At 39.5% G+C, this 13,329-nt stretch overlaps 1 protein-coding gene across 4 annotated transcripts in view; it reads right to left on the bottom strand.

The window, feature by feature from the left end:
- Nucleotides 1-349: 349 nt before the first annotated feature.
- The window catches only part of TNPO2 (transportin 2), a 39,336-nt gene continuing 26,356 nt past the window's right edge, over nt 350-13,329 (bottom strand). For 3 of the 4 annotated variants that reach the window (XM_063292495.1, XM_063292496.1, XM_063292494.1), the window contains exons 21-25: nt 12,414-12,489; nt 11,166-11,265; nt 9,226-9,300; nt 3,398-3,528; nt 350-2,930 (exon numbers count right to left, since the gene is read on the bottom strand). In XM_063292495.1, the coding sequence (XP_063148565.1) occupies nt 3,421-3,528; nt 9,226-9,300; nt 11,166-11,265; nt 12,414-12,489 (359 nt within the window). In that variant the 3' untranslated portion in view covers nt 350-2,930; nt 3,398-3,420. Of the gene's footprint in view, nt 2,931-3,397; nt 3,529-9,225; nt 9,301-10,805; nt 10,921-11,165; nt 11,266-12,413; nt 12,490-13,329 lie in introns of those variants that run through there. The other variant, XR_010067165.1, reaches the window with a different exon arrangement.

Genomic DNA, 13,329 nt, shown 5'->3' with positions numbered 1-13,329 from the left:
AAATAATTTGGGTTTTTATGTAGTTTAGAATTCTAATTCATTACCCTGGTGCACCTTTAAAAAAGAGCACTTCATTCTACCAACAAATTGCATTATAATTTGAAAAGGCAAATCTTTCTACCAACAAACCAAAGTTACTTGAAGAAATAGCTTCCCCTTCCACAACAGAAGTACTGTCCTTTACAAGGCAGGCCAAAGGAAAAATTAATACAGATTGAGCATTAGGAAATACAGAATTCAGGAATCTTCAGTCTGGATGAATTTTTTGGACACTCTGAATCACTACATTGGAAAGTACAATGAAAGACTTGTAAGTTAAGATAAAGAAAGTGGTCAGAAGCAGGAAAACTGGAGTCACAGGAATTTTTTTAGTTGACAAAAAATTATACATAAAAATGAGAAAAATCTCATTAGAGCAAGGTGCAAGCAGCTGCTTCAACACTAGGTACACTGCAGTTCCACCATTGGAAACATTACGGCACATTTACAAATATACAAATCCAGGATTAACAAACAGGAGGCAATACTAGAAGCACTTGTACAAAAGACAAATTCCATTTCAAGAGGCAGTCAGGCCAAGTAGCTTAAACTTCACTGGATGAAGAGTTCACAGCCTTCTTTTCATATTCCTGGGCACTTGGTTTCAAAGCACAAGCCAGGACTCCACCTGCCATGTATGCATATTTCTTGCCCATGCATTTAAAAACCAATTGCTACCCAAATAGAATGTCTGCTTCCCCCCTCCCCCCAGGATAAGGAGAATACAGCACAAGGAGGAACACTTGTAATAAAACAATTAAAATGCAAAGAACTAGCCGATTGCTTTCAGAGACCTGCTCAAGTTTGACACTATTAAAAAGATGAATTCAGGAAGTTTACAATCTGCAAGTTTACTATTGTTTCTTTGACCTGCTATTTGAGGAGATGTGGAGATGCAAGGGTGTGTCCCTCCCACCCCCAGCAATCAAATCCAAAAATGAGAGCAGCAGCTTTCACTTGGGTATGTGCCATCTCCAAAGTGAAATGGTTTTCTGGCACGATGGTCCATATGGCAATGCCCCAGCAATTTCTATGTCAAAATTCCAAGAACTGCAAGCACTATTAATATATGAAACAGAGGCCAGAGATACAAAAAAAATGTAGATAGGTATATCAGTGAAGCTTAAGTTACTGGGCAATCTCACAAATACACTTTTAAAAATTCATACACAGTATCCAGAGTGTCACCATCAGTTACTGTCAAAAAGTATATCTTTAACCCAGAAAAGGGATGTCCTTTTTGTCACATAAATCTTCTTTAACATCTAAGTAGTCTCACCACTTTTGTTTACCACCATCAGAAGCAACGCAGGACACAAGGCACAGTTCAACCTAGTTGTCTGGCTATAAATCCTGATGTTGCCGAAGTTCCATTGGGATCTGCTAAGAAAGTTGGAGATGTGGCTCAGCTGACTGATCCTTGTCACCATGCTGTCTGTAGGCAAACACTACTTTGCAGAAATCCTGTTCTTGTTTACTCTTCAGAACATTCCTTTTGAGTATTTCCTCTCCTCAAGCATTACTCACTTTTCCAAAAGTGTGTTTCATTCTGTGAAGCAGTATTCCCTTTTCCCCTTATCCTAGCTGCCTTTGGGAAAATAGGCTTCTACTTCACAACCTTTTCATTTCCTATTAAAAAGCTATGGCTTTTACTAAGTTAAAAGCATTCAGCAAATACCCATTTTCAGAGAATAATCTAATTGGATCTAATGAGAATTTCTTAAGACAGCAACTCCATTAAGTATGCAGCAAAAGCTACGAGCTTTCACTGATCATGCATGGAGGGTCCTTCTTTAACCATTCTTCTATACTTTATGTTTACTATTTCTTTTGTAAGCCAGAGTGGTGAATGTGGCATAGAAGTTCCTTAAGACAGAAAATGTAAATTACCATTATGTAAAATATCACTCTGATCAGACGTGTGCAGGACGTGATATGCCATGAGCCATTCAAAAAACAAATGCACATTGTTTTCTGCTCATGTTTGGCCCATGGAGTCATTCCCAGGTGAAACTCAGTTTCCCTTCTAGCTCCTTCCTGCCTCCCGCAGCTGAAGTAATGTAATAGCAGTGTCACAAAGTAACAGCTGAACAACAGGGTAACAGACTCACTGCACTGTGGCATCTTAAAAAATAAAGACATGCTTCTCCAACAGTATTTCTTATGAAAAAGACTGCTCCCTAGATGGCTAGCAGGTCCCTGCAAGATCAGAGGCTGCCTTTGCACTGAGCATCACTTCTAGCACACAGTGCCATGGCAATTATGGCAAAAAGATTTTGTGGGTTTCCTTAAGATTCCTAGATGAAAATGCTTACACTTAGTCATTATGGGCTACTCACAGATTTGCTAATCTACTTCTTGGTCACCATGCAGTCTTGAAAAGGTGAAGAATAGCTGATCTCTTGAATCCCAGTGACTGGAAATATACAGTAGTATAACCCCCTTGGATTACATTTTAACCCTTCCCTCTTCATCAGCTGGTTTTAAAGCACTGTAGCTTTTAAATCCTTTTTAACATCTTAAACCTATCCTTTATTATTATTAGCTAGTTCTTTATGATGGCCCCTAGTTAGATCCCCTTCTCAAGAGTGTTGCAGTTTAAGTTTGCTCCCTTTGCTCAGCGTAGGGCCGAGTCCCACCCCACCCCACTCCACTATGATGGCCTCTGAATAAAGAGGCCTTTCCTTCTGCCAGTGAGATACCCTGATTTTTGTTTCAATTGGTCATGGAGGCCCACCCTCCCCCCCAACTTTGTAAATTTCAGGAGATGGGGAGCGGTCATTTTATGTCCCACAATGCTCTTCCCGTCCTCCCTAACCCCCCATTAACAGGGATCTGCAACACTGGGTTGTGGACGAGTCCCCAGTGTCCCTCCCAGCGCACACAGGAACCTGAGGAAAGAAACAGATTGTCAGAATTAAAAAAAAGTAGCCAATGACAGACTTTGAATTTACAAGACTGAACCACTTTCCACAACTCATATTATCAAAGGCATCTAGCTCTCATCATGCAGTCCACAATTAATACATTTAATTTAATAAATTAAGTTAAATTAATACAACCACAATTAGAGTTGCAAATTGGCCACAACTCAGGAACAATCAAAATCAATACCACTGGTTATGGTGGACTTTAAATTCTTATTGACATATTTGTTTCTTTTAATGCATATAGTAAAATGAAAAGGTTGGACCTTCAGCATCAGGATGGAGTAGATTAGAGTGGGAAGAACTATCCCTTTCTTTCCAACCTCTCTCCTTGGGAGACTGAAGTTTTTTTAAAAAAATGCTTTTCTCCTTTCCTATTCTTTCCCTTTAACTGTGGGGATGTAATCTTACTCAATGTTCTTGGGACTCACCAAGTATGGTTTTGCTGCTTCGCCTAAACCCCATAGAATGCAGCAAGCCTCTCCTTCAGAAGTGGAGGAAACTGCTCTGAGAACTGCTGCCAGTTATCTTCCCCAACTTGATCTTTGAAACCATGGAGAATCTGAAAAAAACACATTATCACCAATGGGGGGGGGGGAGGAGAGAAGAAAAAGGCACCCCATTATCAGTTCAACCCTACCTCCCACATAAAGCTGCTTATTACCTACAGCCTCCAAAAACTTGGGAGTCTAGTCCAGAGATATTATATGCTGAAAATATTACGAAGCTGGGTGGGCTTTGGGTTGTTTTTTTTTTGGTCCCTTCAAATCAGTTTTTGACCCCTGGCCTGTGGTTTTCTTGGCAAGATTTCAGAAGTGGTTTGCCATTACCTGCTTTCTAGGGCTGAGAGAGAGTGACTAGCCCAATTTACACAACTGCCTTTGTACCTAAGGTGGGACTAGAACTCAGAGTCTCCTGGTTTCTAGCCTGATGCCTTAACCACTAGACCAAACTGGCTCTCTAATGAAGCTGGTACCACACAGGTATTTTCAATTCAGGTAATCTGTAATCCAGACACAGCTCCTCTTCAATAAAGAGGTCACTTCATAATCAGAAATCCCTTCCCCTGGTGGTCAGACCTCTCCCCTTGTTTTACATTGTTTGATGGGGCACCCGGAGGAAGGGTAGTGCCCAGAACCAAATAGCGTCTGACCAATGCAGAATAAAACTATCAGTTCTCTTGATTTAGAAATCATACTTCTGTTGATGCAGCCTAAAACGGAATTTGTCATTTTTGCAATCACATCACATTACACAATCATATTCAGTATATAGACAACCACTTTCCAAGAATTTTTTAAAGTTTTATTACCAAGTCAAGTATGCTGCATTCTTCCAGTCCTACAATTCCCACCTTTTGAAGTTTTGCATATATTTGTTACTGGAGCTTCCTGTAGGCCTTACTGATACTTAAAAATAGTCTGACAGAACAAATAATGCCATCTGGTCCTTGTTTCATGTTTTAATATGCAAACGTAACCAACATGGCATGTGCAGATCACTCCACTGGAGTCAGTAATGGATTGAACTACCTTTATTGAAATAACTGCAACCAACTACTTCCTGTAATTGGTGATCAACCTTTCAGATCACCATGTAGAATTTCAGGTCCATTCCTCCATGGCAAACTGCTTTAACTCAGTAACATTTCAGTGTTCTGACAGCAACTACTTGATTCAGGTTGTGCAATATTTCTGTGAGGCTTAGGTCTAGACTTTGATTTGACTACAGTATTCTAAAATATTAATTGCATTATCATCTATTCTCTTGTAGACGTGCATGTTAGTTTGGGATCACTGCTTGTGTTCTGAATTTTATCTCTATCTTCTAGGGCATCAGCTACCACACCCAATGTTGTGTCACCTGAAAAACTGATAAGCATTCCCTCTATCTCATCATCCAAGTACTGAAGAGGACAGGTTCCAGGACTAAACCTTGTCATAACTCACAAAAATGGTTTGAGTCAGCTATACTGTATATCCACTTAATTACCTTTCTATCTAGCCCACTCTTAATTTGTTTGCTAATCAGAACGTATTAATTTTATGAAACAGACTTCCAAAATTGAGATAAATTACATCTACAGCATTCTCATAATTTATTAAATTATCCGATTGAAAAATTTGGCAAGGTTAATCTGCCATTTTAGATAAAGCCACACTTACTTCTGGTACTTACTACATTGTTTTTAAGTATCGGCAGGGTGAAGAGGTCGAACTTAATTGTCCTCAGTTTGGGTGTTAATAGCTGCATTGCCTGGGGGAGGGCAGCTTGCCTGGACTTGTTTTAGTTTCTGTTTCCTTTCTACACATAGTCTCCTCCCACTCCTCTCTGAGCGCGTGTGAATGCACAAGCTTCTAAAAATACGTTTTTGTGCTTTCTGTAAATACATTTATTTTTATAGAAATGCCTGGTGTGTGATTTTTCTGATCTCTTGGGCCAAACGCTTTCCAGCACTCTGCCACAGGTTATGGGCCCAGTAAGCAGCCCAGTAAAACCCCAGAGAGAGCAGAGAGATCAGCTCCACACCACATGCACATTTTTAAAGGCAAGTAGCAAAGACCTGTGAAGATTTTCCTTGGAGCCGCCTGGAGTTTTTCCAGCCGCTGCCGGTCTGCAGGACAAAGAAGCCAGCTGAGGTGACTTGCAAAAGAAGGAAGAAGCCATGGCTGCCTCCCAGCCCTCAGCAATGCCTCTGGAGCGCCTATCAAAGACCAACTACTTGAATTGGGCCCTGAAGATGGAGATGTATCTTTGCAGAGAGAATCTTTGGATGCCAATTGGTGAGCAAACCCCCCAAAATCCCAGTGCTGAATGGCTTAGACAGGATGAGCGGGCTAGAGCCACCATTATCCTGGGAGTTGAAGACAATCAGCTAGTGCATGTGCGAGGTATGCAGTCTGCAAAGCAGCTGTGGGATGCTTTGAGAGACCTGTATGTAAAGGCAACAGCAGGGAGTAAAGTTACCCTGACAAGAAAGCTGTACAAAGCCTACCTAGCAGAAGGAGATAGCCTTCCTGAGCACCTGCATTATATTCAGCAGCTGTTTGTTGAGTTGCAGGAGAGAGGAATGGAATTTACACCTCTCACAAAATCCTATATCCTGCTGTCCTCACTGAATGAAACACGGGACACGCTGATTTGTACCCTGGAGGCTATGCCTGAAGCAGACCTCACCCCATTGTATGTAACACAGCGCCTACTCGCTGAATAGGAGAAAAGAGAGGAAAGATCCCCCCCCCAATCTCTTCTGGAAAGATGCAGCACCAGAAAGCAAGGGAAAAGAAGAGAAATGAAGCTGAGGCAACAGCACTAGCCAGCTAGCGATGTTTCAACTGTGGTTCAGCTGGACATTTGCAAAAAGACTGTGCCTTGAGACCCAAGAGCAGAAAGACAGAGAAGAAGAAAAACAAGGGCAACACAGAAGAAGGCTCTTCAGACAACCCAAATTGCACAGGTTGCTGAGAAGGGTAATTCTGGTGTATGGGTGTTAGATTCTGGGGCCAACTGTCATTTATGTAATTGTAAAAGCTCTTTTGTGTCAATGTCTAAAACTGACAAAGTGTGTCTTTGGCTGATGGGTCTGTGACCAAAATTATGGGACAAGGTGACTTCTATTTATCCTGCTTGGGAGAAACTGAAAGGTGTGTTGTACGTTCCATATCTACAGTCAAACCTTTTATCTGTGGCACAATTGGCTGCAACAGGGAATAACATTTAAGAAAAATGGTTGAGAGATACGTAAAAATGGTAAATTGTATGCTACTGGTATGTTAAAAGACTCCTTGTACATTGTGCAAAATGCAAGGAAGCCAAGCTGCAAAGCTGCAGTTGGCAACACTCCATATCATGACCAATGTGTACACCTGATGCACAGGAGATTTGGTCATGCTAATTTCAAGTATATAGCACAAATGCCGCAGCTGTGTGCTGACCTAAAGATAAAACCCTGTGACAAATACTTAGATTCTGTAGTTTGCAAAGAATGCAAAACTCAAAAAGATCCTGTGAGTAAGCACAGTGACAGAGTTACAACTAGACCTTTGGAAATTGTACACTCTGACATTATTGGTCCTTTTGCTCCAAGTCTTGACCAAGCAAGGTATGCAATGACCATAATTGATGTTTCTCAAGATAACATTTATCTACATCTTAAAACATAAAGATGAGGCATTTGAGAAATTCAAAAGTTTTGTTAACATGGGCAAATGGAAAATTCCCGAGGCCTGTATCTGCACTCTAATGTGATAGAGGAGGAGATTCAAAAGGTTCCTAGTGGAAAAGGGAATAGAACAAATTCTTTCTAACCCTTACACCCCTCAACAAAATGGTGTTGCTGAAAGAAAGGGCAGAACCTTGCAAAATGCAATGAAATGCATGCTTAAAGATTCCAGGTTATCGTTCAGATTTTGGGCAGAGGCAATGTCCACTGCCTGTTATGTGCAAAACAGACTGTATAATTCTGTGATTCAGGACACTCTATTCCACTTGTTTTATGGTGTGAAACCAAAGGTAAACCATCTTAAGAGTGTTTGGTAGCACTGCATGGGTTCATATCCCAAAACAACAGAGAAGGAAAGGAGGCCCCACAACAAAGAAAGCCATCTTTGTTGGCTATGAACAAAACCAAAGGAGCTACAGGTACATAGTGGGAGAGAAATAGATAATTAGCAAAAGCGCTTCTTTTGCTGAGCAAAACTGGGGGAGATTAAATTCTAGCTCTCCAGTTGATTTAACTACAAGAGAACAGCAAGGACTTGCTTATAGTGATCTTTTGCCTGATGAGGACATTAAGCCAGAAAAACAAACTGAAGATTTGTCTGATGAGACAGATGCTTCTCAGGAAAGTGATACGAGTCAAAACTTTTGCCCTGTATTACCTCGCAGATCTCAGAGGAGTAATAAAGGCGTTCCTCCATCACATTTTCAGGCTGAAACAGTAAAGGCTTTTAACATATTCACAGAACCTGAGTCCTTAGAACAAGTGAATGCTTTATCACCTGAGAGTGCACGAAATTGGCATTCTGCCAAGCAACAGGAATTAGCATCCTTGAAAGAAAATAAAACATGGAAACTGGTAAATCTACCTCCCAATGAACGCTGTCTAGGTTGTAGGTGGGTTTTCAAACTGAAAAGGGATGCTGATGGCAAAATCCAAAAATATAAAGCAAGGTTGGTTGCAAAAGGGTTCACTCAAAGGAAAGATTTAGACTTTGACAAGACTTTTGCACCAGTTACTAAAGGTGAATCAATTAGATTACTGTTAAAAATTGCTGCACTCAAAAGAATGTCAGTTCATCACTGTGACATCCAACCTGCATTTCTCTATGGTGATTTAGACCACAAATTATACATGCAGCAAACCCCTGGCTTTGAAAATGTATCTGTGCATTTATGTTGATGATTTGCTGCTGTTCACATCAACAGAAAAACAAAGGCTTGATTTTGAAGCCTGCATGAAAAGCCATTTCACATTAAAAAGCCTTGGAACAGAAGCGAATTACCTAGGCTTGGAAATACACAGGGACGATGGTAGCTTTCTGTTAAGTCAACATTGTAAAATTCAAAAGCTCCTAGAGGATTTTACCATACAGAGTTGTCAAAGAAAATTGGTTTGTGTCTTACTCCTTACCAAAACAAAGGGGAGTGTTGGCATTTCTTTGTTTTTGCTCTGACCAAGTCACTGGGTTACCATGGTAATTGAGTACTTTCTTAAGTATCAGCAGGGTGAAGAGGTCGAACCTAACTGTCCTCAGTTTGGGTGTTAATAGCTGCATTGCCTGGGGGAGGGCAGCTTGCCTGGACTTGTTTTAGTTTCTGTTTCCTTTCTACACACAGCCTCCTCCCAGTCCTCTCTGAGCCCGTGTGAATGCACAGCTTGAAAATGTTTTTGTGCTTTCTGTAAATAAATTTAATTTTATAGAAATGCCTGGTGTGTGATTTTTCTGATCTCTCGGGCCAACCGCTTTCCAGAAATCTGCCACACCTTCTGCTCTCTTTTTTTCCCTCATTAGAATTGCTTACAATTTTATTTTAGGAACTGCCCAAATGTAGCACTCCTTCAAAGATCAGTCTCATCCAATAGATGCAGTTCCCTTACTGGCTGAGAACTGGGACATCTTCATTCTGTTACCTACTAATTTAACAGCATATGTATACCAACAAATACCATCAACTTACTAAACAAGCAAATTCTAAAATAATGAACACCACTAGTAATATATTGCCAAACAAACCTCTTCCTATGGTGATGACATACCTTATAAAACATATCTCTCAGGTCATCCTTTGGGCTCACCCACGAAGCAACAGCATCACAGAAGAAAATAAAATCCTAGAAAAATATGACAATTCTTCAGAAAACACCACAAATTATAGTTCAAGCCAACAAAGTCAAGTTTCTTATCATTCTACAAAAGTATAGGGCATGAAATCAAAAGTCTAACCAGTATGAAGCTAACAAAGCTGGCAAGGCTGCCTCAAGCTAAGGAAGATCTTGTACAACTACTGTAGGTAATATACTGGATATTTTTGACTAGTTTTCTACATATTAATGAGCATCTGAAAATACTACAGAAAATGGAACAGCCAGCTCTAATATCAGATAACAAGTAATGCAGGATCATAACAGATGGAAACTAAACACAGGACTGAGTAAATGTCTATCTAGCTCAACTTTCTGACTGTGTTCAAGACAGACTTTGCAAGAAATGTTCAAATATGAAAATCATCACTCAACATCTGGTAATTGTTCCTGTTACAAGGGCTAACCTTTAATGACATTCCATACATATGTACTTAACCATTTATTATACATTGTCACAGTTCCAAAGAGTTCGAGCACTTCATTATTTTAAACTTGTTAACAGTCAATTTTAGTATAAAAACTCATGGTTCAGTGGTGTGTATCAGCAATGTCCCTGTTCCATTCATTAATAACACTTCCCTACCCTTTATATTTTACCTTGTTTTGCTATAATCCTTTTGATATAGTCCAACTGAACAATAGACAATATTATTGTTGATGCATTAACTTTACTGTACATAAAAGTCAATCATAGTGATTCATGGGAAGAAGATTCTACACAATGTAAAGATAAACTGTTGCAGATTTAATTCCCTCCCAACATTGTGTCATACTAAAATAAGTTAGCTTAATTAACTTACATACACTGGAAACAAAGCGTTGCATTTTCAGAGCTGGAGGAATAAATAATTTCCAGTGTTCCTGAAGATTAGGTGTAATTTGATACCTACCACCTAAAGATGATGCTGCACTTAATCCACAAACTTTATTTTGAGACTGATTTTGAATTGTTGTAAACCTCAGTTTAGAGTAAAGCTGCCTTCAAGTTAAGTCAGACTCCCAGTGACCTAAATCGATACATCCATGCAGTTTTCTTAACAGGATAGAGAAGTGGTTTGCCACTGTCTTCTTCCAAAGGCATCTCAACTTCCCAGTTAAACCTAGTCTTAGACATCATAGGTCATACCTCATCTAAGTGCTAACCAGGGCCAACACTGCTTAACTTTCTATATCAGCAAGGTGCTCCCTAACCACCCCCTCCTACTCCCACCAGTTAAGTCCTGGTGACTTTATGGACATGTCCGTGAAATTTTCTGCACAACAATACAGCAGTAGTTTGCCATTGCCTTCTTCTGGTGTGCAACATCTGCCTAATTTTTGGACTTTGTTTCCTATCCTATTTTTATAACATTTTATCTGATGAAGAGTTCTGACAAACTTGAAAGTTTCTATCCCCATGCATATTATTTTGTTTACTCTTAATACGTCATTCACTTAGATATCAACTTTGGATTAAATTAATTGTGCAATACCTTTGGCTCCCTTAGAATGCAGCATATTCCATGTAATGCATCACTGATTACTATGAATTAGGCTGGCAGAGAGTGGGCAGAGTTCAAGGTAGCAGGATCAGTCTTTTTAGAAAAACTAGAAAAAAAATTTCTATTTGGAGTCTAATAAAGAAGACACACATCTAGAATTTAAAAATTGCTCATACAAAAATCTATTTCATAATCTGTCGCTACTATAGCTAAGCATTTGAGAGTCAAACATCCTTACTATTTATTGTAATACCACTCAGATTTACTAGTAGAGCAAGATCTACCTTCTTGTTTACCCCGGGACAGCATATATAACAATAAACAAGAATTTAAACTTTAAAGCCACTTTACTTGTACAACTCCACCAGGGTTTACTCCAATCATCATACAGATACCACGGAAAGCAGAGTCCTTCTCTTCATTATCACGAATGTTCCTCAGAGATGTACACCTGTGAACCAGAATACATCTTTCATATCTTAAGAAGGCAGAGAAGACCAGAAACAATGCATTCTCTCATAATTTTTTGGTCTAGTGGTTAGGGCACCAGGCTAGAAACCAGGAGACCGTGAGTTCTAGTCCCGCCTCAGCCATGAAAGCCGGCTGGGTACCTTGGGCCAGTCACTCTCTCTCAGCCCAAGCCACCTCACAGGGTTGTTGTTGTGGGGAAAATAGGGGGAGGAAGGAATATTATGTTCACTGCCTTGAGTTATTTATAAAAAATAATAAAGGTGGGATAGAAATAAATTAAATTAAATTAAATTAAAAAGCTTTTCCCCAAACCATGCAGTAGGACTGAGCCCATATGGAAGATCAATATTGATGTTTTTGGTGGAGGTAAATTATCAGATTTATTACATAGCTAAGTAACAGATTTCTTACACAAAGAATGCCAAGCATGCATTCTTACACTAATTATATATTCACATATAAGTCTTCACTTAGCACCCTTCTTTATGCAGGGCTTATGGTTCAATTTAAACTCTGATCATTGTTTGGAGCTAGACCACAAATCCTTCCCCAACACTATTCCTAAAAACTTTTAAGAGTTAATATCAAGAAGCAGAAAGACAGAATACGTTATAAATACAACTAATTTTAGGGGCTTTCCTTTCCATCCTGTAAGAAAAACTGTGACCTTAAATATATTTCAACTCTAGACTTTAAAAACATTGAATATTCCTCATTGCAAGTGGAAAACATAGCCATTCAGAAAACTGTCAGGTACTGGTGATAGGAGAGGAGGAAAAGAGGGAGGATAGCAAGACGGATAGAAAATGTTCTGTTGCTTCAGACAGAGATTCCATGGATGCCTATCTGCTTGTGCCACTACAATGGCAATCAATGGGTTAGCTATGTGTTATTTTCAAAATATAAAGTATTTGTATGCAATGCTCAGAAATGTTTTTATTTTGCAGGAATGCCACAACATTGAGGACGATGAATTGAGAGAAATAATTCACTGACCAGTCAAAAAACAACTGAAAAGAAATGCTCTAAGATGTACATCTATTCATTCTAGAGGACCAAATGGTTAACAAGTTGAGATGTCCCCAGTCTGCCTTAACCCCCAAAAAGCAAGCCCTTATAAACACTAACCAAGGTCTGATAAACTGCTGCAGCATTGGCGCCACTTCCTGAGGACAGACGTAGCCCAAGCGTCCAATTGTGATGGCTAGAAAAGAGAAAGAAACAAGCCCGTCACAAAGGCAAAGCAGCATCTTATCAGTTTGTAGTAACAAGATATGGGCAGACAGGATCAATGGAAGATATATGGCAATACACCACCTTAGCCATATTGTACTGCAGCACATGATATAGTACTAAAGATGGTTTCACCCCAGTAAATGGTATCAATACTCAAAAGCCAGGTTACTTAGCTATTGAACATAGACAAAAACAAAAACAAAAACAGAAGAAACTTCCTGATAAATGCGTATAGCTTTTTTATTCCATTAATCTTTTAGTAAGTCAATGGAACCTCACAGATCATTTGAAATTAATTAATTAATTAATGAAATGTTAGTGAAGGGACAGCCACAGAACCCCAAGATTTAAATGCATTTCTACCTGATGATTATGTGCTCTCATTATAACTAAGTCAAATCCTATTTTCAAAGCATATGTATGAAAATGTGCACACAAAGCCTGTATTTGATGATGATGATGATGTGCCAGCAAGTCGTTTTCAACTCCTAATGACCACATAGATAGATTTCCTCCGTGACGGTCTATCCCTAACCTGTTCTTTCAAGTCTCCCAATGGTGCACTCATCACCACCATAATTGAGTCCATCCACCTTGCTGCTTGTTGTCCTCTTCTTCTCTTTCCTTCCACCTTTCCCAGCATTAGAGCATTTTCCAGAGAGCTGAATCTTCGCATAATGTGTCCAAACTAGGATAATTTGAGCTGGTCATTTGTGTCTCGAGTGAGAACTCTGGGTTGATTTGTTCAATGATCCATCAGTTTGTTTTACTGGCTGTCCATGGTATTCTCAGGAGTTTTCTCCAACAC

This window comes from Candoia aspera, chromosome 2, assembly GCF_035149785.1.
Source record: "Candoia aspera isolate rCanAsp1 chromosome 2, rCanAsp1.hap2, whole genome shotgun sequence".
NCBI lineage: Eukaryota > Metazoa > Chordata > Lepidosauria > Squamata > Boidae > Candoia > Candoia aspera.
The sequence above is the reverse complement of the archived record's forward strand: the minus strand, read 5'-3'. Positions and strand labels throughout refer to the sequence as shown.